The sequence below is a fragment of the Taeniopygia guttata genome, chromosome 6, assembly GCF_048771995.1.
Source record: "Taeniopygia guttata chromosome 6, bTaeGut7.mat, whole genome shotgun sequence".
NCBI classification, from domain to species: domain Eukaryota; kingdom Metazoa; phylum Chordata; class Aves; order Passeriformes; family Estrildidae; genus Taeniopygia; species Taeniopygia guttata.
Genome location: NC_133031.1, coordinates 17,950,758 through 17,966,480, shown reverse-complemented (window position 1 = coordinate 17,966,480; position 15,723 = coordinate 17,950,758). Strand labels below are relative to the sequence as shown.

Genomic DNA, 15,723 nt, shown 5'->3' with positions numbered 1-15,723 from the left:
TGATCAGTTCTCACTTTCTTTCCCTCTAGGATCATGGACCGAGACACACAAGGTATGCTTAAGTCTCCGGTGCCCTTCCTTCTAGGGCACAGCCTCTCCAAGGATGGCATGGACTCTTTCAGCAAACATTTTGAGACCATCATGGAGTCCCATCGAGCCAAAGGCACATCTTACACCAGCCTGGATTCCATTGACATCCTTTCTTCCCCAGCCCGTACCCATGGGACCTTTTTCACTTTTGACCTCCCAACCCTCACCCCAGAAATACAGGGAAAAATCCGAGACAGCGCCAAGGTGATTGAGGAGAACTTTGCTCCTCTGGCTCACTTAGAGCCAGACTCTGGGACCAGTTCGGCCACAGATGCCCCCTGGACAGAGAGGGAGGAGGAACAGAGGAAACGAAGGAAGGGCACTCAGCACAGCCCTTGCCACTCAGAGGACAGCTTTGGCACTCCCTTGGCCTCCAACACAAGGTGAGTGACCAAAGTTTCTTGCTGTCCAGCTGGGCCACTAAGGCTTGAGGTGGAATCTAATGCTCTGAGGTCTGATTTGCAGCCAGAGCCTAACTTGTGTTGCTGTGGAAGGGTCAGGACTGCATGTGCTAGATTTTCTAGGCAGTGGCTGATCAGGCCAGTGATCATCATGGTATTGTGGCAGGTGTGTTGATGGGAGCACAACTCCTTTTCCATCTTTGCCAGCTTTGTAGGTACTGGAGGACTGTGAGGTTTCCTTCAGCTAAGCAATCAGGGAATGCCAGAACTTCCATCCTGTGATGGTTTTCCTTGCAAGGCTGTCCTGTATCTGGATGGTATGGGGAGAGGTCAGTCAGAAGTTGACTACCAGTAGAAATTTGATGGTTTCCCTACTGTGGACTTTGTTCCTTGCCATCTGCACTTGTTTCTTAAAGGCAGGAGCCCCATGGTCTTCTGCCTGTTGTTCTGGCTTCCTGAACCTACCTAGCCTTGTTTATGTTGGAAGATGGAGGGCAGAGATGAGCATCCTGAAACCCTCATGCACTTTCCAGGCTTTGGTCTTTTCCACCACAAACCTATGTCACTTCCAGTCACAGTCTGTGCCATCTCTGTAGGCTCAGCTTGGGGCAGTCAGGTGGAGATATAAGCTCTGTGTCTTCTCCAGTGTCTGCAGTCAAGAGAGGAGAGTGGGATATTGCATCAGCTCTGTGGCCCTTGGGTCAGTCCAAGGGCCTTTTGGGGCAGAGAGAAGCTGGGTTAGGCCTTCCCTACCTTTGGGACACTGAAGCCAGAGACATCGGAGCACAGAGGTCTGACAAAATTTGTGCAGTAAAACTGGTCATGTCTGGCAGTGAAGGGTGACAGTATCCAGCCATGATCAGTGCTTCTCTGCAGGAAGAACTGGCTTTCTATTTCTGTGCCAAGGGAAGGGACTGAAACACAGCACCCTGGAGAAACCAAAAGGACAGTATCTGACCAACTGTCCATGGGATACCATTGTACCACAGCATGGCAATGCAGGGGCATAGGCAGGTGGGAGGGTACAGAGACACAGCTGGCAGCAGGAGCAGCAATGAGGTGGCTTAACAGAGATTATTCCTCACTGGTTTACAGTCAGTGGAGCACAGAGCATGCTGGCAGTGCCGAGGACGCTGTGGTGCTGTTCTCCCCTCCTAGCTCTGGTTTCAGAACAGTGCTGGCCTGCAACACATGCCATGGAGGGATGTTGTGTATCCCCCAAGCTGCCCTAGATCTTTGCTGAGCCCACCTTTGCTGAGCCTCTTGTCATCTCCTCTTCCAGCAGGAGTAACTCTGCTTTGGTGACAGAGGAGCACGGGGAAAATGCAGCTGCAGTCCCCACTATGCTCCCTGGCCTGGGGAACCCAAGGCCTGAGTTTCCCATAGCACCAGAACTGCCAGTCTCACCTTCTGTTACACATGCATGCAGAGCCCCAGGCAACTACCTTTCCCTACTTAGAATCTATTCCCTTGGTTATCAGTAGGTCCCTGCACAGCATTTTTTTTTTTTTGTCCAGCTCAGACCCTGCTTCTTGCCCATGTCCTGGACTGTTCTGATCTGCCATGCTGCCCTGCAGCTGGTGAGCAGGTGCCCTGGCTCCAGTGGTGGCCTGAAGCAGAGACTGCAGGAAAGACAGTGAGAAATGAGGTGTGAAGAAGCAGGGCCCTGCTGCAGGCCCCCAGCAGATAGCAGTCCAGCTCTTTGCTCCCCAGCATGGAGTGAGCCTCCCCTCACAGTCCCACAGGCAACACTGGACAGAGAGGCAGGTGTGGTTGGAATCTGCAGTCTGCTGCAGAGGAAAGGAGAGGAGACTGGGGCTGGGAGCAGGAACTAGGTTGGGAAGCAGCGAAGGCATGTGGGACTAGGGTCTGAGACAGTCCATCATATGCAGGATCAGTCCTCAGGAGGCAGGGGTTTCTGGCAAGGGAGAGATCCAAGAAGTTTCCTCTTCCCAATCACTGGTGCTACCAACTTTCTAGACTCTCAGTAGAGCTGACCATGAATCTGAAAATTCCCAGGCAGTTTGAGGAAGAAGTGGCTGGGCTGATTGCTCAAAGGTTCTCATGAACTGGAACCAGCAGATCCTGATGCCTGGCAGGGCTCATCTGATCGAGCAGAGCTTATCTTGTAATTCTCCCACTAAGGGGTATTCAATGGAAATTGATAAAGAAAGGAGTTAGGGAACCTCTGCAGTCACTATAGAGCATCATCACCTGTGCCAGCAGGGCCAGAGCATGGCATTCACCACTGTCCATGGTGACACCAAGCAGTACAGGCTGACTGCCACCAGCACAGGTAGACTGGAGGAATGTAAATGGGCAACCTGCATCTCTCTGGGGGTGCAAGACCCCTGAAATCCAGCTGCCTAACTTCCCTGCAATCCCACTCCTCTGGAGCCAGCCTTGGCCCCGTGCCGGTCCCTGAGGTTTGTCTGCGGAGGGAAGAAACGTGACCCGCCCCTTGAGCGAGGCAGGTTCTGCTGGGACCTCATCGGGGCTGGCCTGCGGTGGGACAGAAAGAAGGGTAGGCGGGAGAAGCAACATCAAAGGCGGGGCTGCAAACCGCCTGGTGAAAAGGGCCAGGCACACGGCGAGGGCAGCACGCCCGGAGCCTCGCTAGAGGGAGAGCCGAGCCCTGGAGCCGCGGCTGTGTGGGAGGAGCGGGGAGCCCTGGGGCTGGCGGCCGGGCGGGGGACGCGGAGGATGCGCCGGGAGCCGGAGCCGCGTCCCTGCAGAGCGCGGCTGTGGCGTGTGCCGGGCACGGCGCCTGCCCGCCGGCTCGCTGCCTGCCTTTATAAGGGCCTTTTGTCACCGCAGCGCTCGGGGAGCCGCTGCCCCTCCCTCCCAGAGCCAGCGCAGGTCTCTCAGCTGGCCTGAGCTCCCAGGTGGCACTGGGCAAACTGGTGAGGATGCCTTGAAGGGCTGTGCCCAGTTTGGGGCCCCGTGGGGTGGATCTGGAGTGTGATGCAGGAGGTTGAGGCTGAGAGCTGAGCCGAGGAAGGTGGACCTTGAGGAAAGGATGAAGATAGGGTAAGGGAGGTATGGGGTGGGCTGGGGTGATAGCACAGTAGGGAGACGAGGCTAGTGTGCAGGATGAAGAGGTCTCCCCACAACCATCGGCACAGCAAGAAATAAAGGACAAGCCTGCGGGCAATTTTCTCCTATGCAAGCCATGTCAAGCCATGAAGAGCAGAAGAAGCCAGGGCACAGAACACATCAGCCCACCACGGCATAAAAGACAGTGGATCCCAGGGATGGCAGGTCTGCCCACAGTGGCATGAGCAGCAGCACATACCTGTGGGATGCAGCCCCGTGTGTCAGGCATTAATTCCAGCTCTCAGATCTGACTCAGAGCCCCTAGGCTGGTCTTGGCCCAAGGTTCCAAAACACCCAGGTTTTCCTGTGCTGACTCTATAGCATCTGCCTTTGAAGGAGAAGACCACACTCCATCCAGCAGGTGAGTAACTGGATATTTAAGGCTCTCAGCTGGCACCAGAAATTGTTCAGTGGGATTTTAGTGTCAGTCCCTGTCCTCTGCAGGAGCAGTTGTGACCCTCACAAGAAAAGCTGGTGGGATGGGAATGGAGGACAAATAGACATCTCCAGAGAATGCTGGTGCTGCAGGAAGGTTCTGGAAGTCTGCAGAGAAACAAGACTGAGGAGGGGCACAGCTGCCCAAAGTTCAGTCCTATCTGGATCTGTCAGCAGTAATGCTGGTGGCTGCTGCTCTGGCTGGGTGATTGTTGGACTCCAGAGCTGTCAGAAAGCACCACCAGCCATGCCTGTGTTTGGAGGCTGGTCTAGCTGACCTTCAAGTGTCCTCCCAGCCCTAACTTCAATTCTGTGAGGAATGAACTGGCCCAGATTTTTGCTGTCATAAATCAAAGTCGTTCCACTGAGACCGATGGAGGGAGCTGCATTTATTTAGCTCAGCCAAAGATCCGGTCTGGTACATTCTTAGCAGCAGCATTAGGCAGGCTTGGTTTGCTTGGCAGAGGCAATCTAGCTATGCACATGGGCCTTCTAGAATTGAGGTGACTGCTACTTTGTCCCATGCACCTGTCCCTTGTGGATTTGCACCAGGCTCCTTATCATGGTTTAAGATGAAACCCGCCTCATGTGGGGAGCAAGAGGTACTTGAATTGTGTTTAAAGGTCTGGAGTCTCCTGCAGCAGGTGTCTTGCCTGGAACTGTGTCAGGATGGACCTGGACAGCCCAGGAGCTCAGCTGAGCACACTCCAGTTCCAGGGGAAGAAATTGTTGCTGCAGGAAGGGTCCCATCATGCAGATACGTCTGTGCTGGTATCTGGGAGGTGGAGGTCAGCCCCTTGGGCCTGGCTTTGCAGAACTAGTGCCTTCTTGCTGCTCCACATCCAGGAGAAGATTTGCTCCTGGTTTTTGGAAAACCAAGTAAACATTGTGCCAAGTAAGCTTGGTTGATGGTGGCAAGGTGGAGAGGATGTCAGGATTCCTGCAGTGACACACTGCATTGCAGCCAGGGAAGGTGCTGTGATCTCTGCTTCTGGGCTTCAGGCAGTTGGCTAGAGGAAGAATATGGGGGTGAGATGATGATCCAGCTCCAGGAAAGGAGTGTTTGGCCCTGAGAAGGAACATCTGGGCCCTGGAGAACCATCTGATCTGGAAGAAGCAGTGTGTTTGGTATGGTGGCCCTGAGCAGGACCGTGATTCTGCAGCAGCTTTCCAGGGCCAGGAGCACAAGTCTTTCTGCTGAGCTGGGGTGGGAAGTGATCAGTGAAGAGCCTCTGTCCCAGGGTGAGCCCTGAGCCCTGTGCTGAATGATGTGTCTTCCTTGCAGAGACCCCTGGACATGCCTCACTGCAGCACTCTGGGCTCTAGGAAATGCCTCTGAGGTGACAGGGGGACTGTGCTCCCAATGACATGAGTGGTGGCAGCAGGGAGAGGGATGAGCTAGCGCTGTGTCTGCTCAGGAGTGACTTATTTCATGTACACCAAGGATACTTGCATAATATCAAATTTGATCTTTATTCCTTAAGTGTGTATTTAATGTAAAAAATATTATCTCAGTGTTTCTTCAAGCCAAACTAAAATGTCACTTTACTAAACACACCATAAAACACTTACCCTGAGATCTGCAATTAGCTCATTGTTGAGAAAATTAGCATAACCTCAATTACCTCAGACATGGACACGTTTCTTGCTCTGCTTTCCATTTACTTGAGAATTGGGCTCTTGGTTTTCTGTCTTTAAGCTGCATGTTCTCCAAGCCAATTGTGGCTTTGAGTAGTGGCAGACAGGTACCACAAAGAGGGCATACTGAGCCTACAGAGGCTGGTTGGCCATATTTAATTGCATGAGAGTGGCTTGAGTGCTAGAAAAAAAAACCATTTCACGACATGGTTGAATAGTGCCTCATCCTGAAAGCAAGGTTACACTTTGCTGTAAAACACCAAACCAGTGCTGGAACTTGGTGAGGGAGGGAGCAGCAAATTCCACTGGTAGAGCTACTTTGAGACTCAAGGTTTGAGATCCCTTCATGCCCATTGCAAGAAGCAAGGCAGGAATTGTAATCACAGGTTGGGACCTCACAGGTTGGGACCCTGCTGGGAGATAGAGGTATTGAAGGACAAGAGGGATTTTGTAAATGACCCACACCTGGGTGCTCAGCACTAGATAGGGAAGCTGAGGACCATAGATTAGGAAGACAGGTCATGGGAGGAGATTCAGAGCTCTAGGTTTGTCCCTGGATGCTCCAGGAACTGGCTATGTGAGGGAGGACAACCTCTCAGGCAGGATAGATGAGGTCCAGAAGGATATCAGGAGTTTTAGGAATGGTGTAGAGAATAATTAAAATATTTTGAGAGGGTGACTGGAACTGGAACTTGGAACTGCTGGGCTGCAAAGAGGACAGTACCTGTGCCTTTGTGATAAAGATTTTAGCAAAAAAGATAAGATTTTGTGAAAAAGATTTTTTAGCAAAAAAGATCAAGATTTTAGCAAAAAAATGCAGTCACCACAACCCATGGCTGGCAGGTGCCAGCTGCTGGGATGGATTAATCTCTTCTGCCTCTGGGAATCAAAGAGCCTGTGACCTCTGTCCTTGGTTGAGGTCACAGTGCTGCCACACAAGGAGCTGAAGTGGGGCCCAGGTGTGTGCTCAGCACTGGTCCATCAGCACCCAGCTTGTTCTGCTGTGGAGAACCCCTCAGAGCAGCTTTGACCATGCCAGACAGTGAAGGTACAGCCAGGCACCTGGGCCCATGCCAGCAGCACCTTTGAATGTGGCTGTGCTGGGAGGACAAGAGCTTTTAGGCAGGTGGGAGATTTGCCCACAGGATGGGCTGTGCTCCTGATGCAGACAGTGATGCTGGAAGCTGCCTGCCCAGCTCCCCAGAGCTGGTGGAGTCAGACCTGGTGAGCTCAGGGTGACCTTGTGACCCCTCTTGTGGCTGCTTCCACCAGGGTGCATTAGAGTGATGGATGGTCTTCCTGGAGCCAAGTGGGCACAAATCTGCCTCAGCCACCCATCCAGGTCTTACCACAGTCACCCCCTGGCATCACTGAGTTCAGCAGTGTTCTGAGCAAAGCACATCTCTCCAAGGACTTGCACCAAGGAATTGTCTGACCCACAGGTTTGAGTGCAGAGCAGCTTCTCCTGCTGCATGCTGGTTGGGGGTGACAGGAAAGTGGAGAGAATGGCACCTGAAAGCCCCCACAAGGCAGCCTGCCAGTGTTGTGCAGGGCTCCCCTGGGACAGGCAGTGCTGAGCAGGAGGAGGCTTGTCCTTCTTGAAAAAAACAGAGCCTCAAGGAGATTGCCTGGGTAATTGGCTCAGGAGAGCAGGCCTCTTAAAACTCAATTAGAGACTTTTAAAAATAAATCAGACTGGAACATTGTAAGGGCTGCCAGAAAATTTGGGCGAGGTCAGAGTTGCTTAACATTTGTTGTTGATTAGATTCAACCAGCTTTTGGTTGGGATAACTTCTGCACAGCTGAGTCAGATTGCTTTGGGGGCCAAGCCAAGAGTGTCTCCTAACATGGCCATTTAAGGCGTGGTGAGCCGAGAGCTGATGGGCAGCCTGGAGAAGACTGCACTCCACTGTGAGCTGGGAGCACAGGGGGGTTTTCCTTTGTCCTCACATTTTCTGCCTCATCTTTGCCATCTGTGTAGTGCTTTGAAATCAGTGGGTGGGCAAAGGTGAATAAAGGAATTGGAGTTGTCTTGTCTTGGGTAGAAACTGCACTTGAGAGCAGCACAAGGAGTTTGTCCAGATTAAAAAAATGAGTACAGAGCTGTAGGACAGTGTGTGATGTGCACATGTTTCTGCTCCAAGTCGCTGGTACAGCTGAGCTTGGCAGAGCCTAAGCTCATATATACAGTTTCACAAGTTCAAAGTGGGGCACTTTGGAGTAGTTGTTCTTTTCTTCCACATCCAGTATGAATGTTGGTTGCAGTGCTTTGGTCCAGTCAGTCACTGGTGCTGTCCCACCACCCCACTTCTCCTCCCAAACCTGCATTCCTGCACCTTCCCTTGGCTCCCTTAGCTGACCTCCGAGTGTCTCTGACCAGTGCAGTTCATCCTGGGTCCCAGCAGTGAGTAGCTAGTTCCAAAGCAGGGTGAGGAACATGCATTTCCTAAGCAGCTGAGCAAGGAGGGGATCTTTAGGCAGGCTAACGTGGAGTGTCCCTTCCCATTGCAGCGACCGCCCCCAGAGCCAGCTGGTTTCAGACTCGGAGTCGGACATGGACAGTGTGGAGCAGCTGGCCCTGGGCAGCACGGACACCCTTTCCAATGGACACAAGGCTGACCTGGAGGCTGCCAAGCGCCTGGCCAAGAGGCTCTACAACCTGGATGGCTTTAAAAAAGCTGATGTGGCTCGCCACCTGGGGAAGAAGTACGTGTGTGTATTTGGAAGGAATGTTCCATTCTGCAAGGAGCTCACTTGCACCCGCAGTGCACCTGCAGCTACTGCCCTTGTGGGGCACCAGGCTGGCAAGGAGTTGCTGGCAGGACCACAAAACCAGCTCCTTGCAACTGGTACATTTGTACCAGGTGTTACCTCTAAAGGCCTTAAAACCTAGGAGACATCCAGATTTTCGTACCTTCCTACCATGACTGCATCTTGGATGCTTCAGTAAGGTGTTGGGGCATGGGGATGGCTAGCCGACCTCTCGTGGGCCCTTCCCTCTATAGCTTCTCCATTTTCTCTTATATGCCCAGTGTTCCCAGTTTCATGGGAGCATGGGGTGTCTCTGTCCTTGGCATGCTTCTTGCAACCCTGGGGAGCTCCCAGCGTCCTGGAATCCACCCAACCCTTTTGTGCCTTTGGCTGTCCCCACAGCTTGGTTGATTCCATTCTCACCCTCCCCCTTCTCTATTTCAGCAACGAGTTCAGCAGGATGGTGGCAGGGGAATATCTGAAGTTCTTCGTGTTCACAGGGATGAGTCTGGATCAGGCTCTCAGGTCAGAACTGAGTGTGTGTACATGTGTGCGTGTGGTCGCCACCAGAGCAGGGTCCCACCAGACCATGCCCTCTGCAGTTCTGCAACCACACAGAGATCTGCAGGAGCAAGCAGACCCCATGATTGCCACCTGGAGATCCTCTTACCTCTCAAATAGAAGAGGGTGATTTCCGAGATGGTCTCTCAGCCATGCAACCAAGAAAAAACACTCCTGGTCTTAACTCCTGGTCAGTGCAGTTGAATGACAATCTGGTTCACCTAGGTCTGACTTTCCAAGTCTTGACCTCAAATCCTTCTGTTGTTACACCTACCTCTTTTCCCAGTGTAGCTCCTGGGATTGGTTTTAGGTCTCTGTGATGTGCCAGCAGGATATAGTGCTGTGGACTTGGAGGAGAGTCTCACAGTGGGTTTGGAGGGAGGGAAGGTTCTGCAAAACAGGGCTTCATCCAGCACACAGGAAGGTCTCAAAACCAGAAAGCACAGCTCCATTCCTGCACAGGGTGAGTTGAAGAAACTGCAGTGGGCTTCATGTGTGACCAACCCCGCTGCTGCTTTTTCAGGACCTTTCTAAAAGAGCTGGCCTTGATGGGAGAGACGCAAGAGCGAGAGCGAGTGCTGGCTCATTTTTCCCAGCGCTACTACGAGTGTAATCCCAATGCCATCTCTTCAGAAGGTAAGAAACTGTGCATATCTGTGGGAAGTGTGTGTCTGTGTGTGCATGTGTGTGTTTCAGAGGAGCCTATGTGTTTGTCAGCTCAGTAATGTGCTCAGACTGAAACTAGAGAGCAGGAGAGAGCCTATACGGATGCCTTAGAAGATAGTCCCAGTATGTCATTTCCCTCAAATGACAGATGCTTTCAGATGCTTTAGATTTTATTTTTTTAAGCCTTAGTCTGGTTGGATGATGCATAACTGGGGCTCAGCCCATTCTTAATTTTGACCTTGAGCAGATTAACACAAGAGACATACTTAGCACACTCCTCACCAAACAGACCCCAGCTCTCAGACCCTCTGCTCAGGGAATATCTAAATGAGGAAACTTGTGTGCCTAGCATTTGGGGAGCACATCCACTTTATACTATTTCATGTCTTCACACCACTTCTGTGTGCATTCATACAGAATGAGTCTGCTTCTGGGTCTGCTCTGGGCTGGCTCTGGGGCTGGTGAGGTTTGGGCTGCCTGGCTGGCAGACACTGTGTCAGTCCTACCTTGCCATGCTAGGAGCTCTGCAGGATTGGCTACAACATCACTGCCTAGCTAGAGGGGCAGCAGGCTTGGAAAGGAATTTGTATGCTCAGGTTTGGAACCAGCCGACTTACCTGCAGGCTGTCAGCACTGCAGTGACTGCTGTGTCCCCTTGTGTCCAGGGTGGGAGGAGGGGGCTCAGTGCTGTCTTGGAGGCTCAGAGACCTCCTAAGATGCTGAGGCATGGAGCACCAGCTGCAGGGCTGGGCTGGGGGCTCTAATTCCTGTCCTCTGCTTGTGCTGCAGATGGAGCCCACACCCTCACGTGTGCCCTGATGCTGCTAAACACAGATCTGCATGGACACGTAAGTTACCACTGCCATTGCTCCAGTCTGTCCCCGTCTGACCTCACCACCCTGAAACTGTAGGTGCTCAGGGAAGAGTGAGGACAGTGCCACACGGGCAAGAGGCATGGGACCCTGGGACCATAAGAGCTTGTCATCCTTAATGTGTTTGGCGAGGAGAGGCGAGAAAGGCTAAATCAGAGCAGGGGCTAATGGAGGAGAGAGTGGGGCTTTGAAGGAAACTTGCTGAGCTGAAAGATGTAGAGGTGGAATGAGGAGAGAAAAGAAAACTGAACAGGAAAAGAAGGAGGGAATAAGACTCCAAAACCAGCTGCCTTTGGGAGCAGGGAGCACACAGTTTTGAAAAAGGAGGCTATTTAAAACTCCTGGAGTGTCTGCAAAGCCAGCAGCTTCCCCATACCTGCAAGCAGCCTTCCACAAGGACCTGTCTGGTCCCTCACCCCTCTGCAGAGATAGGGTGTTTGTTCCTGGGCCGTGGGACCTGCTTCAGCCAGCAGTGACCTCTGTCCCAAAGGTAATCCTGATGTTTCTCTCCCCCTGACTCCCCCAGAACATTGGGAAGAGAATGTCCTGCTCCGACTTCATTGGCAACTTGGAGGGACTCAATGGAGGCACTGACTTCCCCAAGGAGCTGCTCAAGGTAAATTTGTTTGTTCTCCATGGCTGGCCAAGCAGCAGGAGCAGAAGTAAGAGCTTTGGGCTGGATCACATGAGATGCTATGAATACAAGATGCATTTACATGCAAGGACAGTGATGATCCCTGAACCTGCAGTTGTGTACCTGTCTTGCTGAGGGGAACATGGGCTGCTCCATTCCCCCAGCAGGACATTGTAACTTTGCCTGGGGTTCTAATTCCCTCATTGCTCTTGTTGTGCCTGTATTGCCGGCAAGGGAGCACACATGGGGCAGCTTACTAGGGCTGGTTTGCCCAGCTGCAGCCAGAGGCTTCCTGGCATTGGTTCTGTGGTACTCAGCCCTTTCTGACTCCCTGAAGCACTGGGACCCAAAACTTTGGCCAGGCCCCAGGACTGGAGCCATCTCTGGTGGCAGAGGTGACACGGGCAAGGCATCACGATGGGGAGAGTGGGCTGGAGGTTAAAGCCTCAGAGCTGGGAACTCACCACACTGATGGGACTGGGGGACTCCTTCCCTCTCCCTGCCGGACCCAGTTCCTAGAGGGGCTTGGTCAGGGAGAGCAGTGTTCAGCAAGCACCTCTAGCTTTGGACTGCTGCTCTTCTCTGGCATTGTCTGCTCTCAGGAGGATTTTCTGAGCTGCTGTCTCCCTGTCTCAGACCCTGGGAATAGGCTTAGCTCCCATGGGGTCTGCCGGGCAGAAACTGCTGCTGTTGGTGAAGCGCTGCAGTTGGCCAATACTCGTGATGTGGAAGATGGGCTCCCACAGGGTGCTGGAGCCACAGTGGGGGGGAGGTGGTTGATGAAAAAAGGCAACAGAGGATGAAAAGCTGAGCTCCCTGTTCAGCCTTTGTGGGTCTATTCCTGGTTGTGTCGCTCACCCCATCATTAAGGGGTTACCAGCAGTTCTCAATAGGGCTGTCCTCCCTCTCAGCCCACACTTCGCCAGTAAAAGGAGTTATTCAGGAAAAATTCTCCTCTAATTTTAAACCCAGCTCCAGAGAAGGCTTTAAGCACACAAAATGGATGGGAATCTATGAAATGTGAACCCTGGCCCTTCAGTGCTGCTACACCTTGGAGTATCTGAGCTTCACAGACTTCTTGGTGTGCCCCCTTTGCATCCCTCACTGTCCCATGGCTGGGTGCCCACACTTGAGGCATTGCCCTGTTAAACTTAGCCCCTCAGAACACCAGCAATTCAAACACATCAGATGGGAAGTTACCACATCAGATCCCAGACAGGGAGGGAAATAGGACAGCAAGGAAGTGCCCTGAAACTACAGGCTGTCTCTCACGGGCAGGGGCCAAGACCTTTGCTGGGTGTAAAGAAGTGGAGGAAGGCTGCAGTGCTGCAGCACAGCCCCGCACAGCTCTGCTGGCAGCCCAGCAGCTGGGAGGCTGCTCTGCTAAAAATGGCCTGCTCCCTCTGCAGCTGCGGTGCTTCCCACCGCCGCTTTTCAGCCGCCTCTGTACAGGAGCCATGCTGGGGAGGGGGAGTGAAAGACCGTGTGAGGAACCTCAGACAGGGCAGGCTGCAGCTCTTCTGAAGCGCCTGAAGTACCACTCCACTTTGGAAACCCCCTGCCCGTGCAAGGCAGAGTAGGTTTCTGGGGCAGGTGAGATGGAGAAAGTGCTGTTGGCTTGTGCTGGGAGAAGAACTGGCAAGGGAATCTTGGGCAGTCTTAGCCAGCTCATCCAGAGAAGACACTCTTTCCCTTCTGCCCCCACTTTTGGCTGCTTGATGCTTTGTGGTCCCTGCACAGGCTCAGGGGCAGACAAATGGAGAAAGGCTCTTCTGCTGCCCTCCCTGAGGCAGCCTGCATTAGCAGGCTGCTGTTACCCCGAGCAGGATGCTTCCTCCTTGGCAGACCTGGCTGGCGGGCTGTGCCTGGGGACTGAGGCTCCTGTGCAAGCGTGCTGCACAGCTGGCTGGCTAATTTTAGCATTCCAGAAGCACACGCGTTTCCTAAGGGTAAGAGGAGGGGAAGGCAGGCTTCACAGGAACTTCCCAAAGCTGTAGGCTGGGTCTTGGGAAGCTCCAGCACCATAGAAGACAGGTCCTGGGGGCTCTTCCAAGCTTGCCTGGGTGGATAGCACAGCCTGCTACCCCATGGAGGTGGAGGGCTGGAGGTGGCTCTCACCCAAAGCACTCACTACCTGGGAACTGGGGCAGCAGAGCAGGACCTAGGTGGCTGCAGGGGCACAAGGCCACCATCCCCTGTGACTCTGGGATAGCATCAAGAATAGACCCACAGGGAGCCAGAGCACTCCCCTCATCTCTGGCTGCAGGGAGTCCCAAGATAAACGCAGCATGATGCCTGAGAGCATGTGGCAGCTTGAGTCAGACGAGAACTTTATCTGCTACTAGATAATACATGTAAACAGTCCCATTTTTATGCAGGAGCAATGAAAACACTTGAAGAGCTTTCACAGCAGAGCATCACATCCCCCTCACCACCAGTGCCTCACTGTGCCCTGCACAGCACTGCTGCTGGAACTAAGCAGTGCTGCTGGAATCCTTTCCTCTGTCTCTGAAAGCTCCCCTGGAGCTGCAGGCAAGGCTCTGCAGGCAGGGCTGCCCAGCTCTCTAGCTGAGATGTCCCCCTGATCAGGCATGAAGCCATGCCAGGGATATAAGGACCCATATAACGCTGTGTCTGAAGATGCCCACATCTGCAGCTTGGGTCTGAACTCCTGAGGCCATATGACAGCAGCTGCCCATGCAGCAAGGAGGGAGGTGGAAGCCGGACGTCCTGGAGATGGTGATATTTTGGTTAGCTCTTGAAATGCTGCTTTTCTTTTGACAGTGTTATTCCAGCCCAGGCCCCCTGGGATTTCACTCACCATTGCTGATTGTCTGTTACATTTCAGATGTGGATTTGACCTTTATGTGATTGATCACTTTGTGGACGCTTAGCTTGTCCCCATCTTCCTTACTCTTTTAGCTTAACCTTGTGCTTTACTGACTGCAGAAACAAAAGCAGGGCCAAACTGGACCCCATTTCTCACCAGCACTGCTTAGCAATTGCAGGAGTGAGCCAAATCTGTGCTGCCTTCCAGCCTAGGAGACCAGAGCACGTCACAGATGTTAATGAATTAAGCCTGACAATGCAGTCGGGTCCTCGGGGGAGGAAGGTAGGATGGGCCTCCACCTTCCAGCTTGGAGGCACAACAGCAGGGCTCAGACGCTCAGAGTGCTGGGTAAGTGATTAGCAATGTGGGAAGAAAGCCCTGGCTCCCACCTCTGAGCTATAATCACAGGAACGCTTGCTCAGTCTAATCCCCTGGGCTATTTTTTTTTTTTTTTTTTGCCTGTTTCCCCTGGGAACAATAGGCTGCCCTGCCCCTGGCTCCCCTGGCTCCCCCAGGCCTCAGGGGCAGCCCAGTACTGTCTGATGTGCCAGACATCCATGCCCCCTCCATCACAAGTTGTGTCAAAATGATCACTATGCCAAACAGGACAGAGTGGAAAATTTCCCCCTCTCCACTGGCTGCATCTCCTGCTCAGTCAAGCCTAACTAAATTACGTATCGATCCTTGTGCTTTCTGCAAGGATGCCCAGCTCTTTGCTTCTCCACAGGATCAACTGCCTGAAGCATCTTTGTCCTGCCCTTAACCAGCTGGGTGCCTGACCTGGGAGGGACAGGCAAGAGGCTTAAGTCTCTCATCTTAAGTGGGGTGGGCACTGAAGATGGAAAGCCTGAGCACATCTCCACTGGGCCCATCTCCTAAAGGCCTTGTAGGTCCCTGGTGTGGGCCGAGCTGCAGCAGCAGCTCTGCAGCCTGCCCAGCTGGAATAGAGTGGAGGTGCCACCTGGCCCCTGAAACTCGAGAGGTGTCAGCACCGCGGCCCCCCAGGAAGGTACAGCCACCTGCTGCCAGTCTCCTCGGAAAGGAGGCAGGGACGGCGAGGTGGTGCACCGGCGGCCGCTCGGGCAACTCGCGCGGCCCCACCGCCAGAGCCGCTGTCCCGGCGGGCGGGATGCCCACCCCGGCCCGGGGCGCGGGCCGCCATTGGCTGCGGCGGGCGGGGCGGGGCCGCCCCGCCTCTGCCGGGAGCCGCCGCCGAGCCCGGCCCGGCCGCCCCGCTTCAACAGGCGGCGGCGGCAGCGCGGCCGCGGCACGCAGGGCAGGGCACGGCAGGGCAGGGCAGGGCAGGGCCGCCGGGCTCCGCGCCGGGCGCCCCGCCGCCCCCCCGCCGCCGCCGGCAGGATGATCGGCGTCAACAGCATCAACAGCAGCGCGGGGCGCATGCGGTCCCGCTCCATGTGCTCGGTGCGCTACGGGCGCAACTACCGCGGCGTGGAGACCTTCTGCTACGGCTGGCCCCAGCGCTCCCGCACCCTCAAGCCGGTGCTCTACACCGACCTGGTAGTCAGCCGCATCCAGAGCCGCCGTAAGAAGAAGCCGGTAAGCGGCGGGTCGGGGGAGCGGGGAGCGCCGCGGGGGGATGCGCAGCGCCCTACGCCCCGGCGGGGACATGGGCGGGTGAACATGCCCGGACAGTCGCCGTCCCACCCGCTGCAAGAGCCTCAGCCCTGGTACGGATGTAGCGAGCCGCCAGCCCCATCTCTGTATCCTGCCTGCTTTCTGCGGAGCTGG

General features: G+C 54.1%; 1 protein-coding gene across 1 annotated transcript in view; it reads left to right on the top strand.

Moving 5' to 3' along the window:
- PSD (pleckstrin and Sec7 domain containing) overlaps positions 1 to 15,723 on the top strand; it is a 37,515-nt gene that overhangs the window by 10,782 nt on the left and 11,010 nt on the right. Inside the window, exons 5-10 of the mRNA XM_030275959.4 lie at positions 30 to 473; positions 8,172 to 8,366; positions 8,856 to 8,936; positions 9,496 to 9,608; positions 10,428 to 10,486; positions 11,037 to 11,126. Coding sequence (XP_030131819.4) covers positions 30 to 473; positions 8,172 to 8,366; positions 8,856 to 8,936; positions 9,496 to 9,608; positions 10,428 to 10,486; positions 11,037 to 11,126 — 982 coding nt within the window. The remainder of the gene's footprint in view (positions 1 to 29; positions 474 to 8,171; positions 8,367 to 8,855; positions 8,937 to 9,495; positions 9,609 to 10,427; positions 10,487 to 11,036; positions 11,127 to 15,723) is intronic.